The sequence below is a fragment of the Pezoporus wallicus genome, unplaced genomic scaffold (genome assembly GCF_028554395.1).
Source record: "Pezoporus wallicus isolate ANWC-B61680 ecotype Strahan unplaced genomic scaffold, APGP_CSIRO_Pwel_v1 contig_2439, whole genome shotgun sequence".
Taxonomy (NCBI): Eukaryota; Metazoa; Chordata; class Aves; order Psittaciformes; family Psittacidae; genus Pezoporus; species Pezoporus wallicus.
Window position 1 is genome coordinate 477,752 of NW_026638501.1, and position 21,651 is coordinate 499,402.

General features: G+C 44.0%; 2 protein-coding genes across 4 annotated transcripts in view; both read right to left on the bottom strand.

Annotated features, from left to right (window-relative positions):
• SLC20A2 (solute carrier family 20 member 2) overlaps positions 1 to 12,191 on the bottom strand; it is a 57,868-nt gene extending 45,677 nt beyond the window's left edge. The window contains exon 1 of the mRNA XM_057411030.1: positions 12,053 to 12,191. The gene's annotated coding sequence lies outside the window, so the exon portion shown is untranslated. The remainder of the gene's footprint in view (positions 1 to 12,052) is intronic.
• SMIM19 (small integral membrane protein 19) lies at positions 993 to 15,328 on the bottom strand. Of its 3 annotated transcripts, none has more exons than XM_057411038.1 (3): positions 15,141 to 15,328; positions 14,895 to 15,019; positions 993 to 1,686 (listed from the first exon to the last, which is right to left on the bottom strand). In XM_057411038.1, exons 1-3 carry the CDS (start codon positions 15,293 to 15,295, stop codon positions 1,634 to 1,636), a joined length of 333 nt encoding a protein of 110 aa, XP_057267021.1. In that variant the 5' UTR covers positions 15,296 to 15,328; the 3' UTR covers positions 993 to 1,633. The 3 variants fall into 3 exon arrangements, with proteins under 3 accessions (XP_057267021.1, XP_057267020.1, XP_057267019.1); XM_057411037.1 differs by having other exon boundaries at positions 993 to 1,692; XM_057411036.1 differs by lacking the exon at positions 993 to 1,686 and adding an exon at positions 12,788 to 13,675.
• Positions 15,329 to 21,651: the final 6,323 nt, after the last annotated feature.

The window sequence follows — 21,651 nt, forward strand, 5'->3', positions numbered from 1 at the left end:
CCCACACTGAGAGTACCTCATGGGTAGATCTAAAGAAGGTAAAATATGATGGTAGTAGTAATGCTGAAAGAAACACTAGGTGAATGTAGAGGCAGAAGTAATATGAAGAAAACAGAAATGTGCAGATTTACTTGTTCCAGTCAACAACAGTAACTAAAGTTTATTGATTTCAGTTTCAGCAGCTAAAAATCCATTCAAACATTTGTATATGATACAGACAACACTATCCCATATTCAAATTTTTATCAAAGTAATAATATAGGCTAGGATTTTATCATAGTCATTGTGATTTACTCATCAATTTGTACAATAAAATCTGTTTTGAATATAAATATTACTAAGTGCAAATAGTTCTTTTAATCCTGTTCTAATTTAGCTGTTCCATTGTATGGAAATATCTAAGTAAAGAGAATGAAAAAATATAACCGTTAGCTACAAAAATAGCTGGACACATTCTCAGCCACTGTCTCTCAACTGTTCCCTTTATATCGACTATAAAACTATTTCCAACACACTAATCACATCTATTCGGAAGAAACTAAAATTATATGATTTCAAACTATTTTCATTAGAAAAACAGTTCTTTAACAACTGCATTTATTCTTCTACCTAATTATATACTCTTAAAGGCCAAATACTCAGTCAGCATGAAAAAATACCCATAGCCTTTTATTAAAGGATAAAGGACCAGATAAGAGTTCATAAGAAAAATAAAGATGCTCTTTGCTCTACCAGCAACACTGTCCAATAAAGGAAATTATATTTCATTTTAAATATCTTAAATACATATATGTCGAAGTCTTAGCACCTCCATACTGGAGACTTACTGCAACTAAGTCTGTTCATGTTACAATATTCCAGCATTGTAAGTTGCTGGACTAGCATAGCTAGTGTTTCCTTATAATATTTCATGTAACAGCCAAGATGTTAAAAAACCTCTACCTTTCTGAAAAGCTCTCCCCTAACTCAATACTAAGTAATGTATTACTCCTCAGCCCTGCCAAGAAATCTTACCTACATAGAGTATTATTGTGACCAACAGTCAAATAAAAAAGACTGAACTGATGAATATTTGATTCTGGTATCTAAGGACAGCATTACTCAAATTAGAGGACTAACACTACCTTTTTTTTTCTTTTACCTATGAACCTGTTACACTTTGTATGCAAAAGCTGTTTATTAAATGCAAGCAAAACCCTTGATTTCCTGTTTCATAATGGTCATGGTCTGATCTTCTCCATATTCAATGCACACTTCTACAAAAAAACATAATCAATTTCAAGTACAAAGCAGCAGCTATCTAATCCACAAATCAAAACTACAGCAGTGTTCTGCTCTTCCTAAAACAATCTTGAAGCCATGATTATATTAAAGACACAGATATGAGGGGATTTTTCAACTTCCAAACAGATATGCAAACAAAGTGTTACAACCCAGGGGTGCAGGTAAATCAGTAAGCAAGCAAACTATGTGACGTTTGTGCAGCGTCCTCTCAAATCCTGCAATCCCTTCTAGAAAGTCTGGGTCTACATCTCCCTCTTCTTTACTCATGTTCTTCTCACATGGCTTGGTCTCAGAAACTTTCCATGCCTGTAACGGAAACTTGAGCCAACTTCTTAAATGTATGATTTCTTCATCTCCACTCATCATCCACTTCTGTTTCTGAGAAGCTCCTCATCATGACACCTGTATCTCAAGAAGCAAAACAGGAAACATCACAGGGATGAAGCAAGGAAAGGTGAATAATAATATGCCTCTGTGTCTTTAATAAAATCCCAACTTTCATTCAAGTTCATTTTAGGAAATAAGAGTTCCTTTCACAAAAGCAAAGTTTTGCCAAACTAGGTACGTAAATATCATGTGCCGAAACTGGGGTGACCAATGCAATCTCCTAATCTGCGCCTCTGCTCCTGATATGACAAGCAGGAAAAATCCTGTACCAGCTAGCCTCACGTACTGTGGAAAACATCATCAGGTGCCAAGCTTGCAGAACTAGTCTGTGGCAGCCAGCTCAACTAAAAGAAACCACTGACCCATCTACTAACTTATCCACTACTGAAAACAGTGTGAGTTATCTTTACTCAGGACCCGTTTATCCAAGTATGTAGAGCTCCAGCCCACAAATGAGATGGAAAACAAAGATGTAAGCCTCTCCTCTACTTTCCCATCGCTCCCTGACCTACCCAACTTCCACAATATGTTTGCATTTTTACACATTTTACAGGTACTGGAGATGCTTCCTCTGCATTACAGTAGCTGAACTACAAGGTGACAAAGGCCTAATGTATTTTCAATGTGTCTTTGTCCCTAAAATCACATCATAAAGCTTGGGGTTGGGGTGGAGGGGACTTGCTTATCCGTTTCTGCCATCCAAAACTTATGATCGAGCAGGCCCACAGCCAACTGCAGCACTGTTCAGAGTCTAATAACAAAAAGGCAGAGGGATGACTCATCCACAAAATGGAGACGCAGCCATCTTGCATCCAAACAGGCAGCCCAAGCTATTTGCCTGCCTCATGATTTTGCCCAAATGCTGAATGAGGGGGTGCAGCAGAAATTATTTCTGCAATGCTCCCCAGCCATCAAGCCCTCAGGCACCAAAAGCATCCTGCCAGCCAGCTCTCAGTGAGACAGAAGCATGAAAGCAATTTTATCTCTCCCATTTTAAAATAAACATTAGCACCAAAATCTCCTCCTAGCAGAGGCAGAGCAGATCCTACCTCTTATCAGCTACCCTTCTCAAATTCTCAGAATTCCACCTCCCTCTGAAATCCTCCTTTCTTCTGCAATGTACTTGACAGCAACGTGCTCCATACACAGGGCACACTTCACTCTGAAAGACAGCATAGTCCTTTTCTTTGCCAACTCATCCCAGCAAAACAGTGGTTTGTTTCAGCTCTCTTACACTAGAAATGAGGGACAGCTGTAGACACAGAGTCCTATCCGAGCACAAAGAGTCTTGGCTTTGGTTCTTGCATACTGCAGTAGAGATGATAACTGAGCCTTGGATGGTCAAAGCAAAAAACCCTCTGACAACACTCTGGGTGTTGCAGCAATAATAGCTGTTAAATAACTGGCCAGAAATGTATTTGCAGTGCAGGGATTATATGTCAAAGAAAACTACATATTCCCTCAATTCTGAACTCTTGAAGAAGTCCTTACCCCTAAAAGTGCTTAGTAGGCAAACAGTCCTGAAAACCTGTCCCTCAGCGATCATGCCTGCTGTTGAGAAACATGCTATTGCTTACTCAGGAAAGGCAACTACCACAGATTTACAGAGGACAAAAAACCAAGGCAGCCACACATGTCCCATTAGAAGGGCATCCAGAACATGTCCAGATACCACCCAATTACTTTACACCACTTAACCTTTTATTATGATGATCACTGTATGCAAGAAACAGAAACCACGATTTCACTGTTCCCTAATCATCATAACTCCATATTCTCTCAGAGCACCAGAAATTAACTGCAGACAAGTAGTTCAATTTATTATTGACATCCTTACTTGTTAATCAGATGTCTACACTCAGCATATGCACCATACAGATTACAAGACATCCCAGCTTCTCACTGCTGCATGCGGAAGGAGAACTGCGGAAAAAGATTATTTATTGTCAGAAAGATCTGACACCGGCTGTCACCTGAAACAACCACGGAATTTCCAGTTTTCTTTTGAAGAGACAATTTACTGGCAGGCCGGTGGTTCTGACTTTGATCTTCGCAGCAGCCAACACTAGCAGAAGAATTTTGTAGCTCAGTAACAAAACACAGAAACCTCACGGACTGTTAATTCAATTACAGTATTTTGGCAAGGAAGCCTTTCCCTTATACCTTGGGGAAAGTCTTCAGATTAAACAGTGCATGTTTTAAAGGCACATGCACCTCCGTTATTTGGTGTAACTGTTTATGCACCTAATTGCTTTGAGAGAAAAAGTATTCCACAGCAACTTGCTTGGAAGACTTGTATTTTTCCTTGTTTTCCAAGGTTGCATAACCATATTGACTGTCCCATGTACAGAGACATAACTTATAAGGCCATTTGCAACCTAATCTGACAGAAAAGGGTAGAGATTTCACAGATGCTCAATTCCTACAACAGGTTTATAGAATAAATAACCAAGGTAGCCCCCTAAGCCATGTGCCCAGTTCACAAACATCAGGGATACATCACGTTTTGATTAAATATACCCCAAGAACTACAAGGCAGTGAGAGGCTGCTCAGACACTATGCTGCTGGAAAAATCAGGGATGCTAACGGCACAGGGATGCTAACGGCACTTCTTTGTAAAGAAAACAAAGAAGGGAGGATGCCTAAGGTATCACAGTGCCACCAAAACTGAGAAAGCTGCAGCAAACTCCTCCTCACTAGTTCAGCTTCTCATAGAGCTACTTTTCAATTTACTGAGCAGTACAGCAATACCTTATGTGCTTATCACAGCTTCCATCTTTAGGGGCTGCTGCTGACATGTTAGCAGCACTTCTCAGGATTCATTAAAGGCATTTGGTCAACAGCTGTCCTCTTTTACCAATAAAAACTGGAAAAGCAGACATAAACTGCAGCACAGGTGGCCTCAGAAACCCCTGAAAAAATAAAAATGCTTCTCAAACCTTTTCAACAAGATCCTCCCCAGGCAGGGTAAGCTAAGCACTGCCACAACAAGTCAGACTGCTGGTCCATCTGTTTGAGAATCATGCCTCCTGTGATCGGGACCAGATGCTTCATAAGGTGGAACAGCACAAGTAGTGAACAATGATGCAATTCACCCAAAGGGGAAATTCCTTCCTAACCTCATCAATTAGCATGCAGGTTTAATATGCTTAATTTATTTTTAATCCTATTTACTGCAACTCTGGACATTGTCACTGTATATGTATGAATGTCCTGGTCTGCTTGGAATCCAACTAAACTTTTGGCCTCGGTAATATCATGTGATATAATTATGCCAGGTTTCAAATGTTCTAATTTTCATTTAAACATCCCTTTGTTCTTGCACTATGGGAACTAACCCAGGTACTCACCACCTCTTACCCTTCTAAGTGCTCCAGCTCGGCTTGTGCCATGAGCTCCCACGCCACACTGTGTTCTGTTACAGAGTGGGAACATAATCTGAGGGCCTTTAAGGCAACATTTTAGCATCTTCTATCAGTTATGCAGCAACATTTCTATAGCCTAGATTGCTGGGATCAGCTAGCCCCTACCAGCTCTAGCAACATTTCACCTCTTCCAGGTCTTCCAAGCTCACTTTTCTGTTGTTTTCCACTCCAGAGCTGCCCTCCTTATAAGCAAACTGTTTCTGTTTCGCCCTCTGTGGTTCTCTTTGAACCCCCCCTGACAAATTTGGATACATTTAGTTATAAAAGAACAGAGAAGAAGCATACCATGCTGGGCTTTTCAAGGTCACACAGGAACCTCTCCCTCTGAGCAAATTCCCCTCCTATCTCCATGCCTGAATAAAGAACAACAGTGTCCAACCAAGCAAAACCAATCCCATTTTGCCCTGGGCTGCTGTTCTTATGAACTGCAGGTTCCTCAGTGCAATAGTAACTTTATCCTGTGTTGTTACTTCGGGATGAGCTCACAATGTATTCACTGTGATTATAATGCCAAGTACTTACTAAAACTCCAGTGCGACTAGTCACTGCCATTTCTGCTCACACAACAGTTGCAAAAGGCATCAAGGTATAAAGCCACACCTTCATTCAACCAAAAATCAGTGGGAAAAAAAAAATAAAAATAATATATATACACATATATAATAGTGTATGCAAACAACAGACAAGGAAGGGAGACTCTTAAGGCAAACTTGAGGTTCAGGACCTTCTCATGTCCACAAAACACAGTCCTTCTTTCAGTAACTCTTTGGGCTAAATTTTCTTCTTTCAGCCTCTGGAGCTAAAACTTTGGATGCCAGGCCACAGGTTCTTAATACCAAAGTCTTTAGGAGAGAAAGAGTAGGTAGGTATAGATGATATCTCATGGGAAGATGGCCCCCCAAGGAGATGACAGCGCTTTTACAGTATCTGTAAGAAACACCACATAGCCATCACTATTTTACCACAAGTTTTTTAATTACAGGCTTGGAACTGGTGAATTATGACAAGAGAATACTTCTTTGCCTCAACCAAAAAGAAAATTACACCACTTCATCCTTCTTTAGAAGGATCTTCAGGCAAGCAATTGATCAAGGGAAAACTCCTGTTCCAGCCTATGGTCCATAAACAAATGATGCTCTTTAATGATCAAAATAGCACTAATAGAACTGGTAATAAGAACCATGTTGCCAACTGTTAGCTCATTAATACAACCATATGCAACTCTTGTCTCTGTTTGAGGATCATACACTGATTAGAGTCAAAAAATCACAACTCGTAACAGCAACGTTATTGTCTCATTGCACACTTCTCAGTGACCTCCCCATACTGTTCAATACCTCTGCAGCAGTCTTAGAAACTTTGCTCCAGAGCGATAATCTTAACACCTAGAAGGAGGCCATAAATGCTTTCCTGTTCTATCTCACATGTGCAAAGACGACATACTGAACTGCGTACTCCTACTCATTGCTCTTAGGCAATGCTCAAACAGCAGTCCAAGCCACAAGTATCAGAGGACTGCCATACCAGCATCTCCAGCACCTCTGATCAGCCAGCAAGTGGTTTGCCTTTGGCATTTCAGGACTTGCTGAGGTTGAAAGAGAAGACAGTAATGATACAGAACAATTCCCCCATCAGCAACGGCAAAAGTAATCTTGGAGGCCTTGAGTGCAATGCTTTCACTGCTTCTGGGTTGTTACTGAATATAAAGTAAAAAAGACACAATATTTTCGGTTTGTCACACACAAAGACAGAGTTTGGGTAAGGAAACCTTTTAACGGACTCAACAGCGGTATTTTTGGTTGCTAGAATTCTCAATCTGCTGTGCTAAAATTAGCTTTAAATAAATGTGCGATACAAGCAGCACATACTTTGCCTCAGAAAAAAAAATCCACTGGCCTCGTACAGATCATGTGAACTTGGTTACTTAGTTGAGCTAAGAACATCAATTATTCCAAGCCTTATCTGACTGTAGATTTGCATCTGTTTAGCAATGGCATTGCCACATATCAAAATGCATGATGTTTAAAAAGCCACAGCTCTTCTACCAAAGAAAGGGAAAGCTCCTGCAAGCACAGTTGCTGCCACTTGACGAGATGGTTATGCAGAAAAGAGATAAGATTGAAAAAGCCTGCGCCACTGTCTCTACCCTTCCACCCTTCCCTCTGAAAGGAAAAATCAAGTCTTTCTCTTCTGTCAACCCATCCTTCCTTCCATATTACAGTATGAAAAGAAGAAATTGGATGTATTGAATTTTCACTCCCTGACACCAAAGCTACAGAAGATGATATTCTTTCAAGCTTTTCATAAATCAATTAAAGGATTCCCTAAGTTCTGCTCTGCTTTTACAACCAGTGTCACAGAAGTTGGTTCTATTATTATCGCTCACCAGAGCGTGCATCACAACCTGAGCAACGGCAAAACAGAGTCATTCAAACATAGCGAGCACAAACTCTGTGCTGGGCAAAGTTCACAGCAGCTGTTCGGGTCCCAGAAAGACATCTGAGAGAAGCACCATAAATAACGACATCACATGGAGGCTCCCATTGCACAACCAACATACATCTTCCCTGCTCAGGAATTTATGCTTCACACCCTATGCTGTCAGTCAAGAGCATATTACAAACTGTGTTTTCAGGATGATCCAGAGGATATTTCAGAAGGTAACACAGCCATCCTGCCGGCTGAGTCTTTTCAAAATACTCCTTCTATTCCATTACAAAAGAGACAAATGTTTCTATAATCTCATCCAAACCACGGTCTTTCTCAGGAGCAAACTATAGGTCCATGCATACCTTTAATATACCACAGATGCCCAAAACCAGTTCCAGCAATTCTGACAGAAACTCAAAAGGACTGCTACTTCACAGGCTCAGGATCTAAGTTTTTTTTCAGATGTACAAATGTATTTTCTCAGGCTCCAATTTCAGCAAATCCCTAATTTGAGCAGCCCCTTTTTAGGATTCTTAATTCATTTTACTGCTAGATTAAAATTAAACCCAGTTCTCCTAAAACATCTCATTCCCAGGCCTCTGCAAGGGGAGAATCACTTTTCAAAGCACTGCCTAGCTATAATTGAGAAAGAAGCTATATGGCTTTTTTATAAAAATGAGATTTTTTTCCCCTTTCCTAGAGCTTTTGCCACAAATTGCCTTCTAGGGCTTGGTTCAGAAATTCCAAGTTCAGTTTATTGTTTTACTCATTAAGAACTAACTCCTTTTAGCAACTCTATTAATCTTGGAGTTTGAAGTTATTTTTACTAAAGTAACGCCCAGAATTTAGATATTCCATAAAAAGATCAGGAATTATTTTTATTAAAGCAACACCCAAGGTTTAGACATTCCTTGCAAAATCCAGCAAAACACCTTCATTCTTAGAAAGGTTCTTAGCCTTTTCCTTGTAAACACAGATTTCAGAGACAACTGAGCACCAAGAAGTTTTATCAGCCTTTTTTAATTAAAGAGTTAAAAAAAGGGGGTATTAAGGCAGGATTTCTTCCTGCTTATAAAAATCCCGAGCCTTCTGCTCTTAACACAAAATGTGGCTTCTTCCTCCTCCTTTCTTGTCTTCTGTCACGGAAGAAGTAACACCAATTTCCATTCCCCAGCAACAGATTTCTCATGAGACATTTACCCTGGCTCTGGGGTGCTCTGCCAGCAGTCAGTGCCTCTGGTCGTACTCAGCATCTGTCCCTCAACCAGCAGGGAGACCCACCAACTCAGGCCACACCAGTTCCTGATGGAGCTTTTTAGACTACAAGAAACTTCTTAGCATTCTTTAGCCACAACAGAAGTGGGGCTGCAAAGTAAAGGATCTTACCTCCATTCTCAGGAGCCTCAGGCACTGAAACCTTCTGCTCTCCAGTGGCAACCCTGTCTCAAGGACAAGATGAAGTGCTGCCTTTTTGTTTGAGCAACTAGGCTGATAAACTAGGTGACATCACTCAGGTTCCTTACCATGACTTAAACACGGTTTGTGTTTGGAGGGGAAAGGGAATATCTTTTGATCATTACTTCCGATCTGGAGCATAAGCAACCGCTTTGTCAGCAAGCCTCCTTCAAGCGCTCTTGCTCTTTAGGCACAACAGGTCAAAGACATCACAAAGTTAATAACAGGTTTTCCACCAAGGCGCTTCTTCCCCATTGAAGGTGGCACGTAGTGACAATTTTCATCCCTTTAATGTAGTAATTAGGGCTGGGGCAAAATCTTTGCAATTCCTCCAGCAGAGAGGTTAAGTTGCAACATACTCACCTTTCTCTCTGCAGCGTGTATAATTTCAGCTTGCTCAATAGCAGTGGCACTCCTGAGTTCAGGAGGACTTTAAAAGGAGCGATTATGCTCAAGGAAGTAAGCTAACATGAATAAACTGCCCAGGCAACAGGGAGACATTCCAGAGCCCTGTGCTGTCACCAGGCTTTTGGCCAATGCTGCTTAATCATATATATGCAAAATGCAAGTTACAGAAAGATGCATCACAGGTTAGAATATTCTCAGTGAATAATTTTACACTGCACTGAAGATGCTTGCCCTCAAACTGTCCTCAGAGGAAGGCACTGGAATCTTCTCCCCATTTTCAGAGCTTCTACCGGTGTAAGCAGTACAAGTGGTACAGCAAAGGCTTCTCTGCAGGTCTTTTCAGTTCATCAGGCAGTTTTGGAAGTGAAGTTTGAGAGCAAGTATAGCACCACTTAAGCACCACACTAATAAAATTTGTAACTCTTATGGCCATAAGGCACCAGGGCAGCTGCTACCAGCTACCTTCTCATCTAGGCTCAGCTGGCACATGCCAATTTACAGGATCCAGGTATGTAACACAGGACTGAAACTCAAAATGCTCACGGCACAGGGAGATATTTTCACTACAAGGCCCACAGTTTACAATGTCTTCAGCATTAAACACAGCCATGCTCATAGCTTAAATATTTAAGACCCTCTTGAGCCTTGTCACTAAATTTATAAAGCTCTATCTGAAAAGCTTTGATCTTCTATGCAGCACCAAGTATAAAACCTAGCCAGCCACATTGTACTTATGAGGAGACAACTTTCCCATCACTTGACAGATTATAGTTTTCACATCAGATAATAGAATCACAGTTGTATTTCCATCTACAGACTTCATTTACAAAGATGTGACTGTTCAGCAGCTCCCATTGGCACAAGACAGTGGTCAAATTCTCAAGAACACCCACATTCTAATTGAGAGACACCTGTTAATGCTTTTTTGCAGTGCCTTATAGACACAAAGATTTAACTGTCTTGAAAGCAGTTCCCTCACATGCTTTTGTGATCAACTTAAATCTACATATTATAGTAGCTTTTTAAAACAGCGCTGGGTAAGCTGCAAAGATTTGCCTCTGTACAGCATTTGCAAAACTAAATGAAACCAAAGATAACTTTGGCACAATATTTTTAAAGGTCACAAGCTTTCCCCATCCAAAACCTCTATCAATTCAGCATGAACAACTTTGCAAACCTGTTCTGTGCATGCCTACAAGCCCAAGGACTACAAATGGATACAATGAAGACCTATTACTTCTACTCTGTGCTTTTAGGCACCTATTTTTTATTACCAGCTAAAGAAAGCTTTTTTTTTTTTCTAAGTGCAATATCACGAGTTAACTTAAAAATCACTGCAGAAATTTAGAGGTAAAATCTCAAAAGCCGACTGCACTTTCTGTTCCAAAGCATACTTGTATTGTAAAACTGAAATATAAAAACCTCCAACAAAGCAGGGTATAGTTTTGCTGGGATATAACTTCAATAGCTGCACGTAAGTCATGAAAACAAAACATGACCTGTCCTTCACTGATGGCCCAAGCAGCATTCTCCTAATGACCTAACATATAAAGAAGGTGCAGGCCTGGGAAAAGCTTTTGCTTTTGTTGCTGCTTCTCCTTAAAAATGCATTGCCTTCACCAAGTAAGTTTGTGAGATACCTGTGCCACTACCTCAGGTCCATGAACACAAGCAGAGCTGCAAGTCACTCAAGATTTCCAAGTGCTTCATGGTGCCCCAGCTCAGCTAATGGGAGAACTGTAAAGTTACAATCTTAGAAAGCCTTCTCCTATGAAGGCAGGCTGGGAGAGTTGGGCTTGTTCCGTCTACACAAGAGAAGGCTCCGGGGAGACCTTAAAGCAGCTTCCAGTACCTAAGGGCGCCTACAGGACAGCTGGAGATTGACTTTTTACAAGGGCATGCAGTGACAACACAAGGGAGAATGGTTTTAAGCTGACAGAGAGGAGATTTAGATTAGATATTTGGAAGTTCTTTACTGTGAGGGTAGTGAGACACTGGCACAGCTGTGACTGCCCCATCCCTGGCAGTGTTCACGGCCAGGCTGGACGGGGCTTTGAGCAACCTGGTCTAGTGGAAGATGTCCCTGCCGTGGCAGCGGGTTGGAACCAGATGATCTTTAAGGTTCCTTCCAACCCAAGCCATTGTATCATCTATAAATTACAGAATCACTACAGGGAGGCAGACGGGTGGGTTTAGTAAACTGGAAAGAAGGGGGTCGTTCTGACACGCCGCTTTACTGGGCCATGCGGAGCTGGCTGCTGCGGGCAGCGGCCCGGCGAGCGCTACAAAAGACGCGCCATGAGGCGGAGGAGCTCTGCTGAGCTGCCGGCTCCCCGCCCGCCCGCTCGGGTTTGCCGAGCTGAAGGACGGCAGAGCCCGCTCCCGGCGCCAAGACCACGCTGCGGCAGCAGCGGGGTGACGCCGGGCAGAGGGTGCCCGCGGAGGACAGAAGGGGGAGTCCGCGGAGGACAGAAGGGGAAGCCCACCCAGCCCAGCGGCCGCAGCCTACCCCCGGGGCCCCCTCCTCTACCCTCCCTCCCGCCCTTTCTCCTCAGGCGGCCCCTTCCCTCCCCGAGGTGCGCCCCCCTCCCGCCACGCGCTCCTCTCCGCGCCGACGGGGCGGGGCGCCCCCGCGCGCGTGCTCCGCCGCGGCCCCACTCACCGCCCGGCGGGCGCCCTCCGAGCAGCAGCACGAGCAGCAGCACCGGCGGCAGCAGCGGTAACAGCAGCCGGCGCGGCCCGGAGGCGGAAGCGGCGGCAGGAAGTGAGGTCGCCGAGAGGGGGCAGAGCGCTGCTTCCGGAGGCTGGACAGGGAATGGGACGGGGGTCACACAGGAGTTGGGCTATTGTACCGCCAAGTAGCGGGGAGCAGGCGCGGAGCCAGGCCCTCGAGCGGCCGGAGTAACGTGGGACGGGACGGGCTCGGCTCCGCGGTCATCCTCTGCCCCGTCGCGGCATGGTGGCAGCGCTGTCTCCCGCCAACACCGCCGCTGCTTCCCTCGGCTGCAGAGGGGAAGCTGCCCAAAGGGGCCGCCTGCGCGGCGCGGGCGACAGATCACCCGAGAGGGCCCTTTCCCCGGGGCGAAGCTGCCCAGCCGACCCCTGCCACGGCCCAGTCTCCGCGCTGATGTCCCCACGGGCGCCAACCCATGGATCACTGCCATCTTATAAACACCCTTTGGTGAACAAAGCCAGGTTTCCTCATGCCCGGACGGAACTGCAGTGCTTACCACTGCTCCAAGTCTGAATTTAGAAGCAAATAGGAAAAAAAGCGCTTCCTGGCCATACGCTCACTTCTCTCTACGCTGTTCGTTAGTATTCTGTTCACTACTTGGCCAATCACTTTGTTGGGATTTACAGCAGGATACATCTTCGAGTAGTTTTCATGATTAGATGCTTTTATTAAGAAGTAATTTCTGCAGTATTCTTCAAATTAACCGATTCTGTGATTTACCGAGAAAATAAAAGTAACGGGGGTGTGATGTCTCTTCTGTCTAAGCTGCCATCTTTATGCAGATTTCTATAGACAATCCCATTCTTCAGAGCAATGGAACTAAATTAAGCTAACCACCTTTGCTATTAACAGTATTGTACTGGCTTTCAGTGTCTTCAAGACATGCAATTCACTGTGTACTTCACGGTCCCAAAGTTCCTCCAGGAAAGCTTCACAGCCTTGCATACACACCCCCCATATAAACACAGAGCAGAATCTCTCTGCGCTGCCGCCTATGACATTCCTGGCTCGCAACACTGTTCCCCTTCACCAGGCAGTAAGGCCACAGTGTCTTCATTCACATTCACTGAATGCATTCAGCACATTCAACACTGAATTGAACAGGAGGGTTTGTAGGCAGACAGGTTCTGCCTTGCTTTCTCTAGGGTGCCATTACCAGAGAAGGCAGGAGCTAATTTCCAAGATGCCAGCAGACAGAAATAATTTAAAACATGGGTAAGACTGCACTTCTGTACCCGCAAAGGTTTCTCTGAACAGGTCTGCCCTGCGTTGGGTGCTTTCATGCGGACTGTTTCAGTAGCCCTCGGTTTGCTTCACAGGGCTCAGAGAAAAGCTACAGAGAGCAAACTTTTTAGGAAAGTCCCCTTCCCTTCCCCCTTGCCGTCAGCTCTGCACCAACTAAAAGGCATTGGAAATAGCTCCACACTGGCTCTTATCATCAGCACTGGAAATGTCTCCTGAGTTCCTACAATTGTGGGCTTCACTCCACTGAGAGCTGTACACTTTCAGTCTGCTTTGGTGGCTGCTGCTGCTGCTGTTCATACTTCCTTGCTGAAAAAAAGAAACACCGGTCAACACTGATTATACCATTTATTGTATACGTGTGTGTGCATGTATGCATACCTATATATATATGTGTCTAAACAGGGTTACAATCAAGAAGTAGTCTTAAGATTAGACAATGTAATGTCATCATTTAGCCACACAAGGCAAAGTTTCAGTCACCGGGTGGAGCTAGGCCTTTACTGTAAGGCCTTGGAAGGGCTCAGTGGTAGGGTCATCGCAAAATGTCACTAAATTAACTGCGGAGAACTATGATTCCATTTAGGCCTTTTTATATTAAAAAAAAAAAACAGACTATGCCTTCAGAAGTACTATTACAGATGACCTGAATGACTTATTAGTCATACAGTTGATCCCCACATCACTCGTTTCCTCCACAATACATAAGCCACAAGCTAACAACTACACTGACTCCAAAATTAATCTGGTTAGCAAGGCAAAGGCAGATCAAAGAGTTATGTGTGGTGGAACAAACACCACATCAGCAGGCATTCTTCCGTAGGAAGGACATCCTTTCTTCATTGAATCATAGAATGGTTATGGTTGGAAGGGACCTTGAAGCTCATCTAGTTCCAATCCCCTGCCATGGGCAGGGCTTCCTTCCACTAGACCAGGTTGCTCAAAGCCCCATCCAGTCTGGCCTTGTTTTCTTTTTCTACAAAATCCAATGGCCTGGTTTAAAAATCTTTGCATTTACTCTTTATATTTAGAAGGTGGGTTTCAACTCATTCAGTATTTCTTGCCCATACTCCCTCTAGGCATGCATGTATGGCAGATGCAAAGCAAGTACAGGTGTACTCTGAATTGGACCTCAGAGTATCAGAGGCATGGGGCTCATTCCTACTCCCATCCTGACCTTCAGTATTAAGATGGGAGCAACAATACTTGTCAGTACAGTAAAATTACCATTTATTTTTGATTTACAAAGTTGAATAACTTGTGATTCCACAGTCCTGTCAACTGTTACATATCCTTCCACGTTTTGGCAATATTCGGGCATTCCCAGCTCTTTTTACCTTCAACATCAGCCTTATTTTGACAGCTAGAAGGGCATCGCCTGGCTGCTCCCTCCCTCAATCCATGATTGCTCATGCTTCAATCCCTGCTCACGTGGTGCCACAGGGCCGGGGTGTCCCCACCGCACGAGGGCCGGCAGGCCGAGGCCACCCGGGGAGGGAGGAGCCCCCTCTTCCCTTCCTCCACTTACCGATGGAGTACATCTCCAGCTGTTGCCGCAGCCGTATCTTCTTCATGCTGTCGTAGAAGTTGGGCTCGGGCGGCGTCTCGGCGGCTGGGGGCAGGGTGAAGATGCGCATGATCCTCCTCTTGTTCCTGCGGGAGAAGGGGGACAATGCGGTGAGAAGCCCGGCCCGGCGCGGCCGCTTCCTGGCGGGAGCCCTCGCTCCGCCTCCGCCTCCCCCCCCTCCCATTTTCCTCCCCGGCCTGCGCTCACCGCCGCGCGTAGACGAGGAGTGCGAGGCTGGCCAGCACCACCAGTAGGTAGACGTTGGTGGCCTCGTTCCACGCTTCGTGCACCGAGTAGTCGATGCTGTCGCTATCGCCCAGCGCAGCCGACCCGCCGCCTGCCCCGGCGGCCACCGCCGCCATGGGGTACACCGGCCGTTAGGGGCGGGCGCGTGGCGGCGGGAAGTGACGTCACGGAGAGCAGTCGGGGCGGGTGTGAGGCGCACCGTAGCGGGGTGGTCGTGAGGGGCGGTGTGAGGGGTCCCCACGCGCTCCACACACACTTTTAGTTACCGGTCCATGGGGGCAGGACACAAGTAGGTAGCTGCTTTTCTCCTAGGGGAACGAACAGTCTTCGTTCTTTCACGGTGCTAGCGTCTGAGGTGAAACGCCGTCGGTGGGTGGAGGTGTGAATACAGCAGCACCGGAAGCCTGGCAGGGGTGCGGGCAATAGCATCTTCACCCGCTCTGTAGCAGTGGAATCGTGTGGGACCTAAAAAGGACAAGGAAGCTGGTGAAGGGTCTGGAGCACAGGTCTGAGAAACAGCTGAGGGAACTGGGGTTGTTCAGTCTGGAGGAGAGAAGACTCAGGGAGACCGTATTGCTCTCTACAACTACCTGAAAGGAGGTTGTAGTGAGGTGGGGGTTGGTCTCTTCTCCCAAGTAACAAGCAATAGGACAAGAGGTAATGGCCTCAAGCTGTGCCAAGGGAGGTTTATACTGGGTATTAGGAAAAGGTTTTTCACCAAAAGGGTGTTCAGGCATTGAAACAGGCTGCCCAGGCCAGTGGTGGAATCACCATCCCTGGAAGTGTTCAGAACCAACATAGATGAGGCCCTCAGTAACATGGTTTAGCGATGGACTTGGCAGTGCTGGTGTAGTGGTGGGACTTGATGGCCTTTACCAACTGAGTTGGTTCTATGATTCTGTGATTCTGTATAGCTCAGTGGTATGTGGTGGCAAAAGAAAAAGAGGTTCAGATTGTCACAAGCTTTTGATTTTCACACAGCAACTAAATTTGACAGTTTAGGTTGCAAAATAAAAACAGTACTTTCTCAAAAATCTTGCCTCCTTTTTTGTGTGTGTGTGTGCCAAAATGGGGGTTGCTGGACATTCAGATGCTGCAGCAACACAGCTTACTCCTATGCTCCATATGGCCTCTGATGCCAAAAAGCACAATTCTAGGATTATGCTTTGGCAGAAAAGGTGGGGCAAAGTAAGTATTTCAGTTTAGAAACTTGAAAAGAGGTCAGAACTGCACGTGAACTCAGTGCAGATTAACTAGGATGGGGATGTTCTAACACACACACACACACACTGGTATTTTTGTACTGCCTGATGGGGCATGTTTGAGCTACACTCCTGCTTCTTTCTATCCCCCTCCAGCCCTGACACTTCCTTTTACCATATCTTCCTTCCGACACTTAGAACTATTACAATGTAGACGTTGTGGATATGGTTCATCTCCCTTTGCTTTTTGCATGTGCTTATATTGTAATTATTTATCTTCACCTTTTGTAAGACAATAGGGGGAAAAAACAAGTATTTTTAGGGCATGATTTATCTAGCCTACATCAAACATTCAGAATGAGCCTCCCTGTGCACTTCCAGGAAGTGCTGACCCCTTACTGAGCAGAGGGAGTCTGGACACCTTGCTTGGATAGCACTCGCTTTGCAAATGATCAACCAGCCCAGCGAAGCTCTGTCCTTTGGAGAACCATTTTCTCAGTGCAAGATGTGCCAAGTCATTCTCTTTCCATGCTATAGAACAAATTCATTTTCAGAGGCCGCAGATCAGGGCATAAAAGGATATGAGTGAAAACAATATAAAAAAAATAAAAAGCACTGTTATGAGAAAAGTTCTCTGCCTCACATGGTGTGGGAAATAAGAGTAGAATAGCAATTAGACATAATTCTAGGTCATTAAATGGGGATGGCACCCATGCACAGAACTGTGGAAACCACTAAAAGGGGGGAAAAAAAATAGTAAGAGAGTCTATCAGTTACGCAACATGACACAAGACAGTTAATTAAATGTGGTTTCTCAGGGATTTCAAACAGTTCTTGTGAAGCTGAGGCTTTTTGTTTGGTTTTTAGTATGTTGAACTTTCCTGCTAACAGGCCTGACAAGAAAGCATTACACATTTCTGGCCAAAAAGTGGAAAGAATAAGTAACATAAGTAAAACTTGGGTACTCTTCGTATTTCACTACTACCTCTAGATCTCACTTGAGCTCAGGTTCCCTTGTACGGGGTGTAAAGAAGCTGCATTTAAGCTAATGGCTCTTTTTGTATTAACCCTGCAGCTCTGCTCTGGACAACCCAGGAAGATGCTGGAATGCTCCAGAACCCTGCACCCAGCTTCCCATATGGAGGAAACAAAGGCCTGCATTCAGAAAGTATAACTTTGAGTCTTGGGCTTTTCTCTGCAGCTTCCACACATGGGAACAGACCGTGCCTCACTCAGCAAGTGCCTGATCTGTTTGATTTAGTTAAATGCTTGATTTAAGGCCCAGATAATCCACCCACCCCCGACCTAGAAGACAGACAGAGAGAGATTTTCTTCCCTCATAGAACACTCTGAATGCAGCAAATGTGAAGCTGTGGATAGGACAGGGTTAGGTTGAGGACCACAATATCTGGTGCTGCAGTGAGTGTGACAGCCTTACAAACCTGAGAAAAAGGGGTGATCTCCCCCTTGCTGGCCTGTTGCAACAAGAGTTCTGTAGTGCAGGCCTTCTGCCTGACTTCCTTGAGGAATCTGGTTCAAACACCAAAGTTATTTGACTCTTAAGCCTAGGTTAGCTTATGTTGGTACACTGTTGCTGCCTTTTATAGCTTGGGCTTTTGTTTCAGTCTTGGGCTCCTGAAACACCTTCAAGAATTTGAATGCAAGCTGCTGTTGAATATGATCAGGCCTTGCAGTTGCTGTTACATGCACAAGAAATGGTGTGACCTGCCCATTTAGATCATGTAGCATACTTATTGTAGCTTGTATGAGGTGGGATGGGATAGTCAATGCTTGTGTATGCTGTTGGTGCATGAGGACACCAGTTGTTTTCTGGTTTCTTATACTAAAATTGCTTGTAGGGAAACAACTGTCATTTTCTGCTGGGCCTGTATAGGATCTGACCTCCGGGATCCTGGCCTGTGACCAAAGCATCTAGGCACCAAACAAATAATACGTAACAACGGTATATGTCATTGCTGTAAGCTAAACATAGCCAATGGAGACCCAAGCTTAGTAGCTGGATTTTCAACATCACACAGTAGCAAATAAGCCTGGGGTGTTTCAGCTGTGAGTTAGACACCACCCCTCACAGCAACCAGCTCTTGGGGAGAAAAATTCTGTGATTTAATAATAATTATTTTAAAAAATCACAGCTTTTTACAAAAATGGGTACTTTGCTCATTCCACAAAGAAATCTAGCAAGTACTTGATAAAAGCACCCACTTCAGTCCCATAGATTTATCACCAGAATTGCTGAAAAAGATCTTCCAGCTCTACAAGGAAATAATTCCCTCTCTAAAAGTCCTTAGCATCCAGCAACTACTATAAATTTGACTAAAAGCTGCTATTACCAGTTTTGAAAATCCAGTTGCTTCACATCCAAAATGTGAATGCTGGAATTTAACAGTAAGCTCGTTTTTCTGAAAATTATGGCCAAAGAATACATGTGTGTTTCTATATATAAATATGTAATTTTTAATGGATTTTGAGTTACCAAGAGCTAAACAGAATCAGAAATTGCTGAGACATAAATATCGCTGTACTGTAAATATATTCACAATTTAATCCTGATAAATACTGGATTGTAGGCTTCAGAACAAAGACTGACAATTATTGGAACTCATGTGGTCATCTCAAGTATACAGTATCCCAATTAAAATAAAACCATAATATCCTTTTTCTTTGTTAAAAGTACCATCTACCATATAATTAACTTGGATGAACTCTACAAATATATGCATTATATCATGCTAGAAGAACTCGAGAACCACATTTTCTTGTTCCCAGGGTCTCTTGACTGTTGGTAAGACATTATAGTCATAATGATAGAATCAGTTTACAGTTGCAAATTCTGCCAAATATCTCACAAATTATATCTGGCAAACAGCACTGCCACTGTTTCGCAAAGATAATGATCTGATATTTTGTTTATGTGGCACCAAAGGGAAATATTTGGTTTAGAGCTTGTGATAGGATTTCAGAAACTTTGTGTGGTGTTCCAAATTTCTGATAGACTGAATAGGTACCACTCTAAATACAGAGTAACACACTCTTTAAACATATCCTTCCAAAAAAGAAACAATCCAAAACCAATGAAACAGCTATTCAAGTAAATAGTCCATTTTATTTCCTCAGCACTTACCCCCACCTACAGAGCAGCTGGTGTGGATACGCATGCAATACTTCTTATCTCTGATGATGTTGAACATACAGATATGTTGCCATAAAGGCTGCTCACCTGTACAGGATTTAGCATTACAGGAGTGCTTTCAGGATGTAATCTGAAACCCATGGCACACAAAGGGAAACATCTACATCAGACTTTATCCACCTAGAAGCATGCAGCCAGCAGGCAGTTTGGACAGGAAAACAGCGTAACTATGACGGTGCTATTCTTTGGATAACTCAGAAAAAGAAAGGAGCAGTGGGTTTGAACTAAATCTGGGACTGTGCTCTGTTTCCATTCTGTATCCTGTGGTACAAGCCTACCTGGTAAGGGCTAAACTTCATAAACTAGTTCTTCTCCTTGTGTGGCCTCTGTCTTTGTGCAGCTTCTTTGGCTGGACTTTTGGGATGGAGAAACAGGGATACAATAGGAAACTTGTCAGTAACTATCTCAGGAGTGTGGGGCCCTTCATTTGTGCTTGAGATGAGAACCAGCAGCTGATACTGTGGTTAGGCAGAGCTATGGCAGTGGCCTTGGCAGGGAAGGTCATGGCCATCTGTCTGAAGTTGGCTGGGGAGTGGATAAGGAGAGGATTTCAGGCTTCCAGATGAGAACAGGCCTCTTCCTGCTCTTCATCCTGTCATGTTTTCCACCACGCATGTAAAAGCTGCTTCTGCTGAGGAAGCAAAGCCCCCAGATGTTTATCCAAGGCTATCGGTGGTGAAAACTGTAATGCCCAGCAGAGGCAACAGGAAAGAGGAGAAGCAACTGCATATAGGGCTATCCTGCTTCCTTTTCCCTCTCCATGAGGCCTTGCCTTTTCCTTTAAAGGGAAAAGAAGCTGGAAATGTGGGAAGGATGGGATTCATGTAATCTTGAGTTGGGGAAGGGGTTAGTAGGGAAGGGCAGAAAGATGGAGAAGGCACAGATTCCTCTGATTTTATTGAAAAAGCTGAAAGCAGGTGACACTCAGACTTGACTAAGGTTGTACCAGGTTTTGATTTAAGGGATGGTAAAGTACACAAAATATCACGAGCAAGTTAAAGGGGAGGTAGCCCTTTCAGCTTTCATGTGTGGCTCTTCTGACAGCTTTTATATATTTATCTGTCTTGTTACTACAGACTCACTAATGCAAACATAATGAGGTCTTTTAGGGGGTTATGGAAGTTTGCTAGCAAATTACTGGCTCCAAGGGCAGATCCCGGCTGTTTGGGCACGGGAGTCTGCAACTGCCAATAACTAATGGTAGGCTGACCTTCATGCTGCCATCTAGTGTTTCCTCATAGACAGAAACAACGTACCGGAAAAGAAGCTTTGAAACTTCATAATGCTGTATTCAGAACAAATGTAACTTATTCCTGTATAAGTTACATTATAAAATGTAATAATGAAATAAAACGCTGGACAATATATGAGCTGAAGGAGAGGGAATGGGGAAGAGACATGCGAAGGACCCGATGCTCAGGGTGAATGCTTTGGAAGACACCTTTTCTTTTAAATAATTGTAACTATTTCATCCATAAACAGAGAGAGACAGCTTCACGGCAAGAAAATTATTCAGAATCAGAATTTGTCCTCATTTGTTTTTCACTCTGTGAAATTAATGTGGCTGTTTGCAAGGTGCAACAGTACACAATGGAGCAAGAATCCAAGCCGACTCTTGTCTTAACTGAGAGAGACCAGCATAAGAAGCTTGGCAAGTCCTTGTCCGTCATAGAATCACAGACTGGTTTGGGTTGGAAGGGATCTTAAAGATCACCTGGTTCCATCTCCCCCTGCCATGGCACGGACACCTTCCACCAGAACAGGTTGCTCAAAGCCCCGTCCAACCTGGCCTTGAACACTGCCAGGGAAAATAGACTGCCCAGAGGGAAAAGTAAACCATAATGAGCAGCCTTTAAAGGGCTCCTGCTGGCATTGTATGAAATCAGGTATGAATTTAGCCATTTTCAGGAAAGTTCTCCCATTTACGATAAAATTTTGGTAGCAGCATTTGAATATTATGTATTCAGACTGACTGCATGTTCTCAGTGCAGTCTTAACACAGCTTGTTTAGGTGAAAAGAAACACCAGCACAGCAAAGAACAGAGTCAAACTCTCCAGC

What these genes read in the sequence shown, in the direction of transcription:
- SMIM19 (XM_057411036.1), bottom strand. Translation starts at nt 15,295, where the DNA reads ATGGCGGCGGTGGCCGCCGGGGCAGGCGGCGGGTCGGCTGCGCTGGGC. An exon ending in CTCCTCGTCTACGCGCGGCG is followed by an intron (nt 15,020 to 15,140) that starts GTGAGCGCAGGC and finishes CTTCTCCCGCAG; the next exon opens with GAACAAGAGGAGGATCATGC. An exon ending in GCTGGAGATGTACTCCATCG is followed by an intron (nt 13,676 to 14,894) that starts GTAAGTGGAGGA and finishes TCTTTTTTTCAG; the next exon opens with CAAGGAAGTATGAACAGCAG.